The sequence below is a fragment of the Mustelus asterias genome, unplaced genomic scaffold (assembly GCF_964213995.1).
Source record: "Mustelus asterias unplaced genomic scaffold, sMusAst1.hap1.1 HAP1_SCAFFOLD_4380, whole genome shotgun sequence".
NCBI lineage: Eukaryota > Metazoa > Chordata > Chondrichthyes > Carcharhiniformes > Triakidae > Mustelus > Mustelus asterias.
In genome coordinates this window covers 1-19057 of record NW_027594325.1, presented here as the reverse complement: position 1 = coordinate 19057, position 19057 = coordinate 1, and the positions used below count along the sequence as shown (strand labels likewise).

General features: G+C 53.9%; 1 protein-coding gene across 1 annotated transcript; it reads right to left on the bottom strand.

Moving 5' to 3' along the window:
• Positions 1–4542: 4542 nt before the first annotated feature.
• On the bottom strand, positions 4543–17343 carry LOC144491077 (DENN domain-containing protein 4B-like; the record flags this gene model as incomplete). Its single annotated transcript, XM_078208760.1, has 6 exons — positions 4543–4749; positions 12024–12153; positions 13551–13684; positions 14624–14769; positions 15129–15344; positions 17243–17343. Coding segments are annotated over 6 exons (934 nt in total), but the record flags the coding sequence as incomplete, so codon positions are not given.
• Positions 17344–19057: the final 1714 nt, after the last annotated feature.

Below are 19057 nucleotides of genomic sequence, written 5' to 3'. Positions count from 1 at the left end.
GGAGAGAGACAGACAGAGAGGGAGAGAGACAGACAGAGAGGGAGAGAGACAGACAGAGAGGGAGAGAGACAGAGAGGGAGAGAGACAGAGAGGGAGAGAGACAGAGAGGGAGAGAGACAGAGAGGGAGAGAGACAGAGAGGGAGAGAGAGAGAAACGGGGCAGAGTGGGGGCGAAAAGTAGACAGACATTAGTCTCCTGTTGGACTCAGTGGCTGGAATGAGTCCGTAGCTCCTGTCCCCGCCTGTAGAGGGGGCACCTCGTCTATGTCAGCAAGGCCAATTCCCCACCCTTTCCAGTGTGCCGTGGGGCAGCAGGAGGGTGGCGGGAATCCCCATAACCTGAGCACTGCCCCCTCAGGAACTCACTCAGTGCATTTTGCAGACAGTACACACTGCTGCTACTGAGCGTCGGTGATGGAGGGAGTGGATGTGGTGCCAATCAAGCGGCTGCTTTGTCCTGGATGGTGTCGAGCTTCTTGAGTGTTGTTGGAGCCGCACCCATCCAGGCGAGTGGGGAGTGTTCCATCACACTCCTGACCTGTGTCCTTGTCGATGGTGGACAGACTTTAGGGAGTCAGGAGGCGAGTTACTCGCCGCAGTATTCCCAGCCTCTGACCTGCTCTGTTCGTCACTGTGTTTGTGTGGCTGGGTCCAGCTCAGTTTCGAGTCAATGCTAACCCCCAGGATGTTGATAGTGGGGGTTGGGGGAGGGGGGGATTCAATTTCTAGTCAATAGTTCCTGGATACAAAACTGGCTCAGTCAAAGCTACCAAATAAACCTGTTGGACTTTAACCTGGTGTTGTTAGACTTCTTACTCAGTCCAAGAAGACAGAGGGTAGCAGTGGAAGGGTGCGTTTCTGACTGGAGGGCTGTGGCAAGTGTGCAGACGCTACGACAACGGATGAATGAACACCGCTCGACAATCACCAGGCAAGACTGTTCTCTTCCTGTGGGGGAGCACTTCAGCAGTCACGGGCATTCAGTCTCCGATCTTCAGGTAAGCGTTCTCCAAGGCGGCCTTCACGACACACGACAGCGCAGAGTCGCTGAGCAGAAACTGATAGCCAAGTTCCGCACACATGAGGACGGCCTAAACCGGGATGTTGGATTGATGTCACATTATCAGTAACCCCCACAGCTTGCCGCCTGGACTTGCGGGCTATCCTGTCTGGAGACAATACACATCTCTCTTTAACCTGTGCTTAATGCTCCCTCCACCCACATTGTCTGTATCTTAAGGACCTGGTTGGCTGCAGGGATTCACATTCTAATCAGTATTCTGTAACTTGATTTTGTGTCTCTGTGCCCTGTTTGAGAGCACATTTCCACTCCATCTGACGAAGGAGCAGCGCTCCGAAAGCTAATGGTATTTGCTACCAAATAAACCTGTTGGACTTTAACCTGGTGTTGTTAAAACTCTTACTGTGTTTACCCCCGTCCAACGCCGGCATCTCCACATCACAAGTGGCGTTCCTCAGGGATCAGTGCTGGGACCTTTGCTGTTTGTAGTATATATATTATATATATATAAATATATAAATGATTTGGAGGAAATGTCACTGGTTTGATTAGTAAGTTTCTTGCTCTCGCTCTTTGAAAGATCTATCGAATGAGTCCCCATTTCCCTGACCCTACCCAGTCCCCTGTAAATGTTTCCTCTTTCTGCATTTCTCCAATTCCCCCTGTTTGGAAGTTACTGTTGAATCTGCTTCCACCGTCCTTCAGGCAGGGCCTTCCAGATCACAACAACTCGCCGTGTAAAATATTTCTCATTTCTGCGCCGCTCCCCGGTTCATTCCCCATTCTCTTCAATCCGTGTCCCCCTCTGGTTACCCACCCGCCTGCCACTGGAAACACTCTCTCTGTTAAACACTCCGACATTTCTGTTCAATCTCTCCTCAACCCAGAAGCTTCTCTCCTCCGATCTGAAGTCCCTCATCGGTCACTTTCCTCTCTGGCCTCCCCCAGGACGCAACCTCCTCCCGAAGCCCAGACGTGCATTCAGCCGAGTCTGTGTCCGGTTTGCAAAACTCGGCATCCCACCCGCTTTTCCGAACTTTATTCATTTGCCTGGTCAATGATTTGTGACAGTGCACCCCCAGTCCCTCCTCTTTCACCAACTTTTACAGATGCACCATAGAAAGCATCCTTTCCGGTTGTATCACAGCTTGGTATGGGGCTCCTGCTCTGCCCAAGACCGCAAGGAACTACAAAGGGTCGTGAACGTCACCCAATTCATCACGCAAACCAGCCTCCCATCCACTGACTCTGTCTACGCCATCTCCCTGGCCCTGCACACAACTCTGGAACACCTAGATAACAAGGACATCGATGTCAGACTCCTATTTATTGACTACAGCTCAGCCTTCAACACCATTATTCCCACGAAACCCATCTCCAAACTCCGTGGCCTGGGCCTCGGCATCTCCCTCTGCGACTGGATCCTGAACTTCCTAACTCACAGACCACAATCAGTAAGGATAGGCAACAACACCTCCTCCCCGATCATCCTCAACACCGGTGCCCCACAAGGCTGTGTTCTCAGCCCCCTACTATACTCCTTATACACCCATGACTGTGCGGCCAAATTCCCCTCCAATTCGATTTTCAAGTTTGCTGACGACACCACCGTAGTGGGTCGGATCTCACACAATGACGAGACAGAGTACAGGAATGAGATAGAGAATCTGGTGAACTGGTGCGGCAACAATAATCTCTCCCTCAATGTCAACAAAACGAAGGAGATTGTCATCGACTTCAGGAAGTGTAAAGGAGAACATGCTCCTGTCTACATCAATGGGGACGAAGTAGAAAGGGTCGCGAGCTTCATGTTTTTAGGTGTCCAGATCACCAACAACCTGTCCTGGTCCCCCGATGTCGACACTATAGTTAAGAAAGCCCCACCAACGCCTCTACTTTCTCAGAAGACTAAGGAAATTTGGCATGTCAGCTACGACTCTCACCAACTTTTACAGATGCACCATAGAAAGCATTCTTTCTGGTTGTATCACAGCTTGGTATGGGCTCCTGCTCTGCCCAAGACTGCATGAAACTACAAAACGTTGTGAATGTAGCCCAATCCATCACGCAAACCAGCCTCCCATCCATTGACTTTGTCTACATTCCCGCTGCCTCTGCAAACCAGGCAACATAATTAAGGGCCCCACGCACCCCGGACATTCTCTTCCACCGGGAAAAAGATACAAAAGTCTGAGGTCACGTACCAACCGACTCAAGAACAGCTTCTTCCCTGCTGCCATCAGACTTTTGAATGGACCTACCTTATATTGAGTTGATCTTTCTCGCTACCCTAGCTAGCTATGACTGTAACACTACATTCTGCACGCTGTCCGTTCCTTATCCCCTGGATACTCGATGAATGGTATGCTTTATCTGTATAGCACACAAGAAACAATACTTTTCACTGTATCCCAATACAATACACCAGGCTGATTCCGGGGATGGTTGGATTGATGTATGAGGAGAGATTGACTAGGTTAGGATTGTTTTCACTGGAGTTCAGACGAATGAGGGGGGATCTCATGGAGACTTATAAAATTCTAACAGGACTGGACAGGGTAGATGCAGGGAGGATGTTCCCGATGGTGGGGGGAGTCCAGAACCAGGGGTCACAGTCTGAGGATTCAGGGTAGACCATTTAGGACGGAGACGAGGGGACATTTCTTCGCCCAGAGAGTGGTGAGTCTGTGGAATTCATTACCACAGGAAGTAGTTACAGAGTCAGAGAGGTTTACAGCATGGAAACAGGCCCTTTGGCCCAACTTGTCCGTGCCGCCCCTTTTTTTAAAACCCCGAAGCTAGTCCCAATTGCCCGCGTTTGGCCCATATCCCTCTATACCCATCGTACCCATGTAACTGTCTGGACGCTTTTTAAAAGACAAAATTGTACCCGCCTCTACTACTGCCTCTGGCAGCTTGTTCCAGACACCACCCTGTGTGTGAAAAAATTGCCCCTCTGGACCCTTTTGTGTCTCTCCCCCCTCACCTTAAACCGATGCCCTCTAGTTTTAGACTCCCCTACCTTTGGGAAAAGATATTGACTATCGAGCTGATCTGTGCCCCTCATTATTTTATAGACCTCTATAAGATCACCCCTCAGCCTTCTACACTCCAGAGAAAAAAGTCCCAGTCTATCCAGCCTCTCCTTATAACCCAATCATAGTTGATGCCAAAACATTGAATGTATTCAGGAGGCGGCTGGATGTAGCACTTGGGGCGAACGGGGTCAAAGGTTATGGGGAGAAAGCAGGATTAGGCTATTGAGTTGGATGATCAGCCATGATGGTGATGGATGGCGGAGCAGGCTCGAAGGGCCGAATGGCCTCCTCCTATCTTCTATGTTTCTATGTGACAATAATAAATTAAATCATACATCACTGACTGCTTCTCCACCTGTCTCTCAAAGCGAGACCCGCCCTGGAAGCCTGGAGTGTTGGGGGGGGGGGGGGCTGAGAAGGCTACCCCCTCCACCCAGGACGGACAGACAGACAGCGGCGCCAGCGTGGCCATTCAGCACCCACCTCGTCTGGAACGACCACCTTCCTGGTCTCCACCTTCTTCAGCACGTCGTAGGCAGTCTGCAGCGCTCGCACCTTCAGCTGGGAGGCCCGCACGTGGGTCGGGAGATAGATGAACCACAGGGCGTAACACTGGCCCAGGAGGCACTTTGCCCACATGTCGGGCACCAAGAAATATTTCTGGGTGATCTTCTGGGCCGATTTAATCTCCTGCGAATGAGAAGCTGGGCGTGAGATTCCGATCAGGGGCACGTCAATAGCAGCAGGAAAAGTGGTGAAGAAAGCAGACGGAATGCTCGCCTTCATCAGCCGGGGCATCGAGTAGAAAAGTTGGCAAATTATGTTACAGTTATAGCAAACGTTGGTTGGCCCACATCTGGAATACTGCGTCCAATTCTGGTCACCACACTACCAGAAGGACATGGAGATTTTGGAGGGAGTTAGAATCATAGAATCCTACAGTGAAGGAGGAGGCCATTCGGCCCATCGAGTCTGCACCGACCACAATCCCACCCAGACCCTATCCCCATAACCCCTTATATTTACCCTAGCTAGTCCCCCTGACGCTAGGGTCAATTTAGCACGGCCAATCCACCTAACCCGCACATCTTTCGGACTGTGGGAGGAAACCGGAGCAGCCGGAGGAAACCCACGCAGACACGGGGAGAACGCGCAGACTCCGCACAGACAGTGACCCGAGGCGGGAATCGAACCCGGGACCCTGGCGCTGTGAGGCAGCAGCGCTAACCACCGTGCCACCGTGCTGCCAGAAAAGGTTTATCAGGATGTTGCCGGGTATGGAGGGTATTAGCTATGAGGAGAGATTGAATAAACTTGGATTGTTCTCCCTGGAAAGACGGAGGCTGAGGGGCGACCTGATAGACATTTATTAAAGTATGAGGGGTATGGATAGGGGGAACAGTTGGAAGCTTTTCCCAGGGTAGAAATGACAATTAAAAGGGGGCACAAGTTCAAGGTGAGGGGGGAAAGGTTCAGTGGAGATGTGCGGGGGAAGTTTTTTACAGAGGGTGGTGGGGGCCTGGAATGGACTGCCAAGGGAGGTGGTTGAGGGAGACGCGTTAGTGACATTTAAGACTTATCTGGATAGACAGACACGTGAACAGGTGGGGAATAGAGGGAGACAGGAAGTTGGTCGAGATAGGACAATGTGATCGGCGCAGGCTCGGAGGGCCGAAGGGCCTGTTCCTGTACTGTACTGTTCTTTGTTCTTGAATGCTCAGTTTCCATTGTCTGTCTAGTCACTGTCTGACTGCGGGGACAGAGGAGCCGGCCTGTACCCAGCAAGCTCCCACATACAAGGCCTCAGAAAACCAGCCTTTACTCATTGTCATGGAACGATAAATCACAGTGAGGAAACAGGGTTAACTTGCCAGCTCTGATACAAATAAGCACTCCCGGGATCTTCTACGTCTAACTTAGAGGGCAGCTCACTCACAAGGGTGGCACAGTGGGTTAGCACTGCTGCCACACAGCGTCAGGGACCCGGGTTCGATTCCCGGCTCGGGTCACTGTCTGTGTGGAGTCTGCACGTTCTCCCCGTGTCTGTGTGGGTTTCCTCCGGGTGCTCCGGTTTCCTCCCACAGTCTGAAAGACGTGCTGGTTAGGGTGCATTGGCCGTGCTAAATTCTCCCTCAGTGTCCCCGAACATAGAACATAGAACATAGAACATTACAGCGCAGAACAGGCCCTTCGGCCCACGATGTTGCACCGACCAGTTAAAAAAAAAAACTGTGACCCTCCAACCTAAACCAATTTCTTTTCGTCCATGAACCTATCTACGGATCTCTTAAACGCCCCCAAACTAGGCGCATTTACTACTGATGCTGGCAGGGCATTCCAATCCCTCACCACCCTCTGGGTAAAGAACCTACCCCTGACATCGGTTCTATAACTACCCCCCCTCAATTTAAAGCCATGCCCCCTCGTGCTGGATTTCTCCATCAGAGGAAAAAGGCTATCACTATCCACCCTATCTAAACCTCTAATCATCTTATATGTTTCAATAAGATCCCCTCTTAGCCGCCGCCTTTCCAGCGAAAACAATCCCAAATCCCTCAGCCTCTCCTCATAGGATCTCCCCTCCATACCAGGCAACATCCTGGTAAACCTCCTCTGCACCCTCTCCAAAGCCTCCACATCCTTCCTGTAATGTGGGGACCAGAACTGCACACAGTACTCCAAGTGCGGCCGCACCAGAGTTGTGTACAGTTGCAACATAACGCTACGACTCCTAAATTCAATCCCCCTACCAATAAACGCCAAGACACCATATGCCTTCTTAACAACCTTATCTACTTGATTCCCAACTTTCAGGGATCTATGCACACATACACCTAGATCCCTCTGCTCCTCCACACTATTCAAAGTCCTCCCGTTAGCCCTATACTCAACACATCTGTTATTCCTACCAAAGTGAATTACCTCACACTTCTCCGCATTAAACTCCATCCGCCACCTCTCGGCCCAACTTTGCAACCTGTCTAAGTCTTCCTGCAAACTACGACACCCTTCCTCACTGTCTACCACACCACCGACTTTGGTGTCATCAGCAAATTTGCTAATCCACCCAACTATACCCTCATCCAGATCATTAATAAATATTACAAACAGCAGTGGCCCCAAAACAGATCCCTGAGGTACACCACTTGTAACCGCACTCCATGATGAATATTTACTATCAACCACCACCCTCTGTTTCCTATCCGCTAGCCAATTCCTGATCCAATTTCCTAGATCACCCCCAATCCCATACATCTGCATTTTCTGCAGAAGCCTACCATGGTGAACCTTATCAAACGCCTTACTAAAATCCATATATACCACGTCCACTGCCTTGCCCCCATCCACCTCCTTGGTCACTTTCTCAAAAAACTCAATAAGGTTAGTAAGGCACGACCTACCTGCCACAAAACCATGCTGACTATCACCTATCAATTCATTACTCTCCAAATAACTATAAATCCTATCCCTTATAATTTTTTCCAACATCTTGCCGACAACAGAAGTGAGACTCACCGGTCTATAATTCCCGGGGAAGTCTCTGTTCCCCTTCTTAAACAATGGGACAACATTCGCTAACCTCCAATCTTCTGGTACTATACCAGAGGCCAACGACGACCTGAAGATCAGAGCCAGAGGCTCTGCAATCACTTCTCTTGCCTCCCAGAGAATCCTTGGATAAATCCCATCCGGACCAGGGGATTTATCTATTTTCAGACCCTCCAGAATATCCTGCACATCCTCCTTATCAACTGTAATACTGTCTATTCTACTCCCTTGCAACCCAGTGTCCTCCTCAGCTATATTCATGTCCCCTTGCGTGAACACCGAAGAGAAATATTGGTTCAATGCTTCACCAATCTCCTCCGGTTCCACACATAACTTCCCTCTGCCATCTATAACTGGCCCTAAACTTGCCCTAACCAACCTTCTGTTCTTGACATACCTATAGAACGCCTTAGGATTCTCTTTAACCCTATCCGCCAAAGTCTTCTCATGTCCCCTTTTAGCCCTTCTAAGCTCGCTCTTCAACTCCCTCTTAGCCAATCTAAAGCTTTCTAGTGCACTACCCGAGTGCTCACGTCTCATCCGAACATAAGCCTCCTTTTTCTTTTTAACCAACAAAGAAACTTTTTTGGTGCACCACGGTTCCCTAGCCCTACCAATTCCTCCTTGCCTGACAGGGACATACCTATCACAGACTCGCAGTAGCTGCTCCTTGAAAAAACTCCACATGTCGGACGTTCCCAGTCCCTGTAATCTCCTAGTCCAACCTATGTTTCCTAATTCTCTCCTAATAGCCTCATAATTACCCTTCCCCCAGCTAAAACCACTGGCCCGAGGTTCATGCCTATCCCTTTCCATCACTAAGGTGAACGTAACCGAATTGTGGTCACTATCACCAAAATGCACACCAACTTCCAAGTCTAGCACCTGGTCTGGCTCATTTCCCAGCACCAGATCCAATATAGCCTCACCTCTAGTTGGCCTGTCTACATACTGAGTCAAAAAACCTTCCTGCACGCTTTGAACAAAAACTGACCCCTCTAACGAGCTAGAGCTATAACAATTCCAGTCAATATTAGTCAAGTTAAAATCCCCCATAACAATTGCCCTATTACTTTCACTCCTAAGCAGGATTGACTCCGCAATCCTTTCCTCAACCTCTCTAGAACTTTTAGGAGGTCTATAAAAGACTCCCAACAGGCGCTGGAGTGTGGCGACTAGGAGATTTTCACACTAACTTCATTGCAGTGTTAATGTAAGCCAACTTGTGACTAATAAACAAACTTTTAAAAAAACTTTTAAGGACCTGTAACCAAGATACAGCAATGTTTGTGCAGACAGACCCCCCCTCCCTCCCATATACACAGGGAATGCGATGGCCTATTAATCGTTAGACTATTAATCCAGAAACTCAGCTAATGTTCTGGGGACCCGGGTTCGAATCCCGCCACGGCAGATGGTGGAATTTGAATTCAATAAAGAATATTTGGGATTAAGAATCTACTGATGACCCATTGTCGGAAAAACCCATCTGGTTCCTTTTAGGGAAGGAAATCTGCCGTCCTTACCCCGGTCTGGCCTACATGTGACTCCAGAGCCACAGCAATGTGGTTGACTCTCAACTGCCCTCCAAGGAGCAACTAGGGATGGGCAATAAATGCTGGACCAGCCAGCGACGCCTATGGCAAACCAATGAAGAAAAAACAATACACACAGGCAGATACACACACACACACACACACAGGCAGATTCACACACACACACACACACACACACACACACACACACACAGGCAGACACACACACACACACACAGGCAGATTCACACACACACACACACACACACACACACAGGCAGATACACACACACACAGGCAGATACACACACACACAGGCAGATACACACACACACAGGCAGATTCACACACACACAGGCAGATTCACACACACACACACACAGATTCACACACACACACACAGGCAGATTCACACACACACACACAGGCAGATTCACACACACACACACAGGCAGATTCACACACACACACACAGGCAGATTCACACACACACACACAGGCAGATTCACACACACACACACAGGCAGATTCACACACACACAGGCAGATTCACACACACACAGGCAGATTCACACACACACACACGGGCAGATTCACACACACCCAGGCAGATTCACACACACACACACACATACAGGCAGATTCACACACACACATACAGGCAGATTCACACACACACACACATACAGGCAGATTCACACACACACACACATACAGGCAGATTCACACACACACGGGCAGATACACACACACACGGGCAGATACACACACACGGGCAGATACACACACACGGGCAGATACACACACACGGGCAGATACACACACACGGGCAGATACACACACACGGGCAGATACACACACACGGGCAGATACACACACACGGGCAGATACACACACACGGGCAGATACACACACACGGGCAGATACACACACACACGGGCAGATACACACACACACGGGCAGATACACACACACGGGCAGATACACACACACGGGCAGATACACACACACGGGCAGATACACACACACGGGCAGATACACACACACGGGCAGATACACACACACGGGCAGATTCACACACGGGCAGATTCACACACGGGCAGATTCACACACGGGCAGATTCACACACGGGCAGATTCACACACGGGCAGATTCACACACGGGCAGATTCACACACGGGCAGATTCACACACACAGGCAGATACACACACACAGGCAGATACACACACAGGCAGATTCTCTCACAAAAAAACACACACACAGGCAGATACACACACACACACAGGCAGATACACACACACAGGCAGATACACACACACAGGCAGATACACACACACAGGCAGATACACACACACACAGGCAGATACACACACACACAGGCAGATACACACACACACAGGCAGATACACACACACACAGGCAGATACACACACACAGGCAGATACACACACACAGGCAGATACACACACACACAGGCAGATACACACACACAGGCAGATACACACACACACAGGCAGATACACACACACACAGGCAGATACACACACACACAGGCAGATACACACACACACACAGGCAGATACACACACACAGGCAGATACACACACACAGGCAGATACACACACACACAGGCAGATACACACACACACAGGCAGATACACACACACACAGGCAGATACACACACACACAGGCAGATACACACACACAGGCAGATACACACACACAGGCAGATACACACACACAGGCAGATACACACACACAGGCAGATACACACACACACAGGCAGATACACACACACACAGGCAGATACACACACACACAGGCAGATACACACACACACAGGCAGATACACACACACAGGCAGATACACACACACACAGGCAGATACACACACACAGGCAGATACACACACACACACACAGGCAGATACACACACACTCGGGCCGATACACACACACATGGGCAGATTCACACACACACATGCAGATTCACACACACACAGGCAGATACACACACACAGGCAGATACACACACACACAGGCAGATACACACACACACAGGCAGATACACACACACACAGGCAGATACACAGGCAGGTACACACACACAGGCAGATACACACACACAGGCAGATAAACACACACACAGGCAGAGATACACACACACACAGGCAGATTCACACACACACACAGGCAGATACACACACACTTGGGCCGATACACACACACGGGCAGATTCACACACACACACAGGCAGATACACACACACAGGCAGATACACACACACAGGCAGATACACACACACAGGCAGATACACACACACAGGCAGATACACACACACAGGCAGAGATACACACACACAGGCAGAGATACACACACAGGCAGAGATACACACACACACGGGCAGATACACACACACACGGGCAGATACACACACACTCGGGCCGATACACACACACTCGGGCCGATACACACACACTCGGGCCGATACACACACACACGGGCAGATACACACACACACGGGCAGATACACACACACACGGGCAGATACACACACACACGGGCAGATACACACACACACAGGCAGGTACACACACACACAGGCAGGTACACACACACACAGGCAGATACACACACACAGGCAGATACACACACACAGGCAGATACACACACACAGGCAGATACACACACACAGGCAGAGATACACACACAGGCAGATTCACACACACACAGGCAGATTCACACACACACACAGGCAGATTCACACACACACACAGGCAGATTCACACACACACACAGGCAGATTCACACACACACACAGGCAGATTCACACACACACACACACAGGCGGAGGGAAGCTCAGTCGGGGAGCTGCCGTACCTGTTTTGTCCTCCGAGGGGCAGGGCTGCTGGGAGCACTGCTTCGCGGTTGGCTGAGGAAGTGCGAGCTCTTCAGAATATCCTGCGGGCTGTCAAACAGCTCGGCTTTCAACAGTGGAAACCCATCGTAGCTGCAAAGACAAAGAGTGGTCTGTTACAGTCACTGGGCCAGACACACACACACACACACACACACACACGAGGCCATTCAGCCCTGCCCTGCCTGTGTTAAGCTCCTCCAATCAAATCTAGAGACAGTGGGGTTAGAATTTCCAATCTCAGTTCAATATTGAAGGGCAATTCTTCAGAAGTTAATTGGAGGAGGCTGTGGAAAGGCAAAGGGACATCTGGTAAGTGGGAGGCTTTCAAAAGTGTGTTAACCAGGGTTCAGGGTAAGCACATTCCTCTTAGAGTGAAGGGCAAGGCTGGCAGAGGTAGGGAACCCTGGATAACTCGGGATATTGAGGCCCTGGTCAAGAAGAAGAAGGAGGTCCATGACATGCATAGGCAGCTGGGATCAAGTGGATCCCTTGAAGAGTATAGAGGGTGCAGGAGTAGAGTTAAGAGAGAAATCAGGAGGGCAAAAAGGGGACACGAGATTGTTTTGACAGATAAGGCAAAGGAGAATCCAAAGAGCTTCTACAAATACAGAAAGGGCAAAAGAGTAACTAGGGAGAGAGTAGGGCCTGTTAAGGATCAACAAGGTCATCTATGTGCGGATCCACAAGAGATGGGTGAGATCCTAAATTAATATTTCTCATTAGTATTTACTGATTTACTGTATTTATTGCGGGCAATTGGGACTAGCTTAGGGGTTTAAAAAAAAGGCGGCATGGACAAGTTGGGCCGAAGGGCCTGTTTCCATGCTGTAAACCTCTGCGATGCTATGGCAACGGGAGCTAAACCAATCACGTGGCACAATTTCATCCAGAGGGTTGCGAATCTGGAATTCCCAGAAGTTTGGGTTATAAGGAGAGGCTGGGGTAGACTGGGATTCTTTACCCTGGAGCGTAGGAAGCTGAGGGGTGATCTTATAGAGGTCTATAAAATAATGAGGGACACAGATCAGCTAGATAGTCAATATCTTTTCCCAAAGGTAGGGGAGTCTAAAACTAGAGGGCATAGGTTTAAGGTGAGAGGGGAGAGATACAAAAGTGTCCAGAGGGCAATTTTTCCACACAGGGTGGTGAGTGTCTGGAACAAGCTGCCAGAGGTAGTAGTAGAGGCGGGTACAATTTTGTCTTTTAAAAAGCATTTAGACAGTTACATGGGTACGATGGGTACAGAGGGATATGGGCCAAACGCGGGCAATTGGGACTAGCTTCAGGGTTCGAAAATAAAAAGGGCGCCATGGACAAGTTGGGCCGAAGGGCCTGTTTCCATGCTGTAAACCTCTATGACACCATCTCAGCCATGACCGTACTCACTGAGAATCTACAGAGCTCTGGAGGGTTGGGAGGGAAGGGGAGAGGGGAGGCGGGACAACCGGCAGAGCCAGCTCCCGGGAGGGGTGATGGGGGGGGCGTACCTGTACAAGCGAGGGGGCTCCTTGCCATCGGGTGTCTGCGGGACCTCGGGGGGCATTATGAAGACAGTGTGTTCACTCCGCTGAGATTCATCCAGCTCCATTAGACGGACAGCATCCAGCTTCTCCACATCGACCTGAGGGGAAAGGACCGGCATCAGAGCGAGCGGGCGCGGAGCGGGCGCGGAGCGGGGCCGGAGCGGGGCCGGAGCGGGATCGGAGCGGGCGTGGAACGGGCGTGGAATGGGATCGGAGCGGGCACGGAGCGGGCACGGAGCGGAGTGGGATCGGAGCGGGCGCGGAGCGGGCGCGGAGCGGGATCGGAGCGGGATCGGAGCGGGCGTGGAACGGGCGTGGAACGGGATCGGAGCGGGATCGGAGCGGGCACGGAGCGGGCACGGAGCGGAGTGGGATCGGAGCGGGCGCGGATCGGACTGGGATCGGAGCGGGATCGGAGCGGGCGTGGAACGGGATCGGAGCGGGATCGGAGCGGGATCGGAGCGGGCGTGGAACGGGCGTGGAATGGGATCGGAGCGGGCACGGAGCGGGCACGGAGCGGAGTGGGATCGGAGCGGGCGCGGAGCGGGCGCGGAGCGGGATCGGAGCGGGATCGGAGCGGGATCGGAGCGGGCGTGGAACGGGCGTGGAACGGGATCGGAGCGGGATCGGAGCGGGCACGGAGCGGAGTGGGATCGGAGCGGGCGCGGATCGGACTGGGATCGGAGCGGGATCGGAGCGGGATCGGAGCGGGCGTGGAACGGGATCGGAGCGGGATCGGAGCGGGATCGGAGCGGGATCGGAGCGGGCGCGGAGCATGAGTGGAGCGGGCGCGGATCGGACTGGGATCGGAGCGGGATCGGAGCGGGATCGGAGCGGGATCGGAGCGGGATCGGAGCGGGATCGGAGCGGGATCGGAGCGGGATCGGAGCAGGGGCAGAGCAGAGTCATTGAGCAGACTGGGATCAGAGCAGAAAGGGAGGGAGGCAGGCAGAGGGAGACAGAAGGCCAGAGTGGTCCAGTTTTCGGACCCAGTCAAGACGACAGTGAGACAGTGTCCGCTGGCAGAATGAGCTGACCTTCTCCACGCAGCCGTCGAAGAACTCGAGGCTGGAGTGCTTGTCGCTGACGAAGGAGCATTCCTCAATAAACTGCGTGAATAACTGCGTCTTGGTCAATAACATGTAGAATTTCTGATTTGCCCGATCGCGGCTCTTCAGAAAGCCTGGGAGTGAAAGAGAGAGAGAGACTTAATCAACCGGCCAGCCGGCGCGCGGAGACCGCCTACTGCTTTACTGGTTAATAGCAACTGAACACAATCACCGGTTAGAAAACAGGGTCAATACATAATCACCTGGTTACTGAACAAGATCACTGGGGGGGTGGGCGAGGGGGGCGGGCGAGGGGGGCGGGCGAGGGGGGCGGGCGAGGGGGGCGGGCGAGGGGGGCGGGCGAGGGGGGCGGGCGAGGGGGGCGGGCAAGAGAGAGAGAGAGACTTCCAGAAGCAGCCAGGTGACTGGGTTCCGGGCAGGAAATGGCAGTGGAGGTTATTGTTGACCCATCACTTCGATCCCGGCAGCTTACCCTGCAGGTTGAAGAGGGAACTGGAGTCAGTGGTGGTTTCGGAGGGTGCCTGGGTGATGGGCGTCAGGTACGAGCGATATCCCTTCAACATACAGGCCATAAAGCGAAGAAAAGCCTCCTGTATCTCCAGCTCCAGCTGCTTCTTACGCCCGTAGATTAAATCGTAATCCGTTAAGAGAAACTCCAGAGTGGCTTCTTCCGCTGGCCGGTTGTATACTGCGGACAGAGAGAGAGTGAGTAAACGCAGGAAGTGAAACCCAGACTGACGCAGTGTTAGGGAGGGACACACGAGGAACAGTCCCCAGGCTGAGGAGGATTGAACAGAGTTTAAATCACAGTCTGTGTTCTGCATAGCCTATCCCAGGATGTTTCTAGCAGTTCCTTCCATTTTATCCGGGCCCTTCTGTCTACAACAGCATAATTGCTTCATTTGAACTTGTGCTGTTTTCCCCTGGGATTTTGCAGAGCGGGGTTTGATTGGGATGATTGACAGGTAGGGCCATATGACTGGGTACAGCTCGGGCTATGTGGAATATTAAAGCTGAGTTGCTGCTTCTGAGTCGCGAGAGAGGAGTGTCTCTTTCTTCACCTCTCTAAGGTCTTGAGGCTCAGAGCAACCAGAGACTAGGTTCACTTCTCTGAAGTTATGCAGTTTTGAAGCTAAATACTTCTCTGAAAACTGCTGTCTGAATCGCTGTCCAGAAGTCAAAAGGTTGAAAACCCAGCATCACGTCAGCATCTTTGGTTTTCGCACTAATTCTGAGGAAAGGTGCATGTCTATGGGGTAATGCTTTAAATTGGAACAACACAGATTATTAAGAATTATAATCACCCTCCCACAGTGCGGCGCTCCTTCAGCACTGACCCTCCCACAGTGCGGCGCTCCCTCGGCACTGACCCCTCCCACAGTGCGGCGCTCCCTCAGCACTGACCCTCCCACAGTGCGACGCTCCCTCAACACTGACCCTCCCACAGTGCGGCGCTCCCTCGGCACTGACCCTCCCACAGTGCGGCACTCCCTCAGCACTGACCCTCCCACAGTGCGACGCTCCCTCAACACTGACCCTCCCACAGTGCGGCGCTCCCTCGGCACTGACCCTCCCACAGTGCGGCGCTCCCTCAGCACTGACCATCCCACAGTGTGGCGCTCCCTCAGCACTGACCCTCCCACAGTGCGGCGCTCCCTCAGCACTGACGCTCCCTCGGCACTGACCCTCCCTCAGCACTGACCCTCCCACAGTGCGGCGCTCCCTCGGCACTGACCCTCCCACAGTGCGGCATTCCCTCAGCACTGACCCTGCCACAGTGCGGCGCTCCCTCGGCACCGACCCTCCCACAGTGCGGCGCTCCCTCAGCACTGACTCTGCCACAGTGCGGCGCTCCCTCGGCACTGACCCTCCCACAGTGCGGCGCTCCCTCAGCACTGACCCTCCCACAGTGCGGCGCTCCCTCAGCACTGCACTCCTTCAGCACTGACCCTCCCACAGTGCGGCACTCCCTCAGCACTGACCCTCCCACAGTGCGGCGCTCCCTCGGCACCGACCCTCCCACAGTGCGGCGCTCCCTCAGCACTGACTCTGCCACAGTGCGGCGCTCCCTCGGCACTGACCCTCCCACAGTGCGGCGCTCCCTCAGCACTGACCCTCCCACAGTGCGGCGCTCCCTCAGCACTGCACTCCTTCAGCACTGACCCTCCCACAGTGCGGCACTCCCTCAGCACTGACCCTCCCACAGTGCAGCGCTCCCTCGGCACTGACCCTCCCACAGTGCGGCGCTCCCTCAGCACTGACCCTCCCACAGTGCGGCGCTCCCTCAGCACTGACCCTCCCACAGTGCGGCGCTCCCTCAGCGCTGACCCTCCCACAGTGCGGCGCTCCCTCAGCACTGACCCTCCCACAGTGCGGCGCTCCCTCAGCACTGACCCTCCCACAGTGCGGCGCTCCCTCAGCACCGACCCTCCCACAGTGCGGCGCTCCCTCAGCACCGACCCTCCCACAGTGCGGCGCTCCCTCAGCACCGACCCTCCCACAGTGCGGCGGAGGGTGGGAGGGGGTGGTGGGTGTGACCAGATTCAGTTCGAGGTTGGGGGGGGGGGGCCACTTTGCCGCACTCACGTTCATCCAGCTGCTGGTACAAGATGTTGAGGGAGTTCAACAGCATCTTGTACGGTTTCCGCGGCAACGCCTTTAAGGTCAAACACTTCTTATCCTCGCTCCTAATGACAGACAGGTGGGAGGGTGAAGAAAAAAATATTAGAACAACGAGTGAGACAGAGAGAGGGAGACGGCACTGAACACAGTGCACCCCGCACAACTCGAGAGTGAGTGAGTTTCCACACCGTGTTATAGATTCCAGCGTTATCAATAATACAGCAATCACTGTCCCCCACCCCGAAAATCACTGCCCCCCACCCCGAAAATCGCTGCCCCCCCACCCGAAAATCGCTGCCCCCCACCCCAAAAATCGCTGCCCCCCCACCCCGATAATCGCTGCCCCCCCACCCCGAAAATCGCTGCCCCCCCCACCCGATAATCGCTGCCCCCCCCACCCGATAATCGCTGCCCCCCCACCCCAAAAATGGCTGCCCCCTCCCGAAAATGGCTGCCCCCCTCCCCGAAAATGGCTGCCCCCCTCCCCGAAAATGGCTGCCCCCCCTCCCCGAAAATGGCTGCCCCCCCTCCCCGAAAATGGCTGCCCCCCCTCCCCGAAAATGGCTGCCCCCCCTCCCCGAAAATGGCTGCCCCCCCTCCCCGAAAATGGCTGCCCCCCCTCCCCGAAAATGGCTGCCCCCCCTCCCCGAAAATGGCTGCCCCCCCTCCCCGAAAATGGCTGCCCCCCCTCCCCGAAAATGGCTGCCCCCCCTCCCCGAAAATGGCTGCCCCCCCTCCCCGAAAATGGCTGCCCCCCCTCCCCGAAAATGGCTGCCCCCCCTCCCCGAAAATGGCTGCCCCCCCTCCCCGAAAATGGCTGCCCCCCCTCCCCGAAAATGGCTGACCCCCCTCCCCGAAAATGGCTGACCCCCCTCCCCGAAAATGGCTGACCCCCCTCCCCGAAAATGGCTGACCCCCCTCCCCGAAAATGGCTGACCCCCCTCCCCGAAAATGGCTGACCCCCCTCCCCGAAAATGGCTGACCCCCCTCCCCGAAAATGGCTGACCCCCCTCCCGAAAATGGCTGCCCCCCTCCCGAAAATGGCTGCCCCCCTCCCGAAAATGGCTGCCCCCCTCCCGAAAATGGCTGCCCCCCTCCCGAAAATGGCTGCCCCCCTCCCGAAAATGGCTGCCCCCCTCCCGAAAATGGCTGCCCCCCTCCCGAAAATGGCTGCCCCCCTCCCGAAAATGGCTGCCCCCCTCCCGAAAATGGCTGCCCCCCTCCCGAAAATGGCTGCCCCCCTCCCGAAAATGGCTGCCCCCCTCCCGAAAATGGCTGCCCCCCTCCCGAAAATGGCTGCCCCCCTCCCGAAAATGGCTGCCCCCCTCCCGAAAATGGCTGCCCCCCCCTTAGAAAATGGGCCCCTCCCGAAAATGGCTGCCCCCCTCCCGAAAATGGCTGCCCCCCTCCCGAAAATGGCTGCCCCCCTCCCGAAAATGGCTGCCCCCCTCCCGAAAATGGCTGCCCCCCCTCCCGAAAATGGCTGCCCCCCTCCCGAAAATGGCTGCCCCCCTCCCGAAAATGGCTGCCCCCCCTCCCGAAAATGGCTGCCCCCCTCCCGAAAATGGCTGCCCCCCTCCCGAAAATGGCTGCCCTACCCCAGCATCACGAAAATGGCTGCCCCCCTCCCGAAAATGGCTGCCCCCCCCCTCTCGGAAAATGGCTGCCCTCCCCGAATATCACTGCCCCCCCCGAATATCACTGCCCCCCCCCACCCCGAAAATCACTGCCCCCCCACCCCGAAAATCACTGCCCCCCACCCCCAATGAGAAGTCTCCC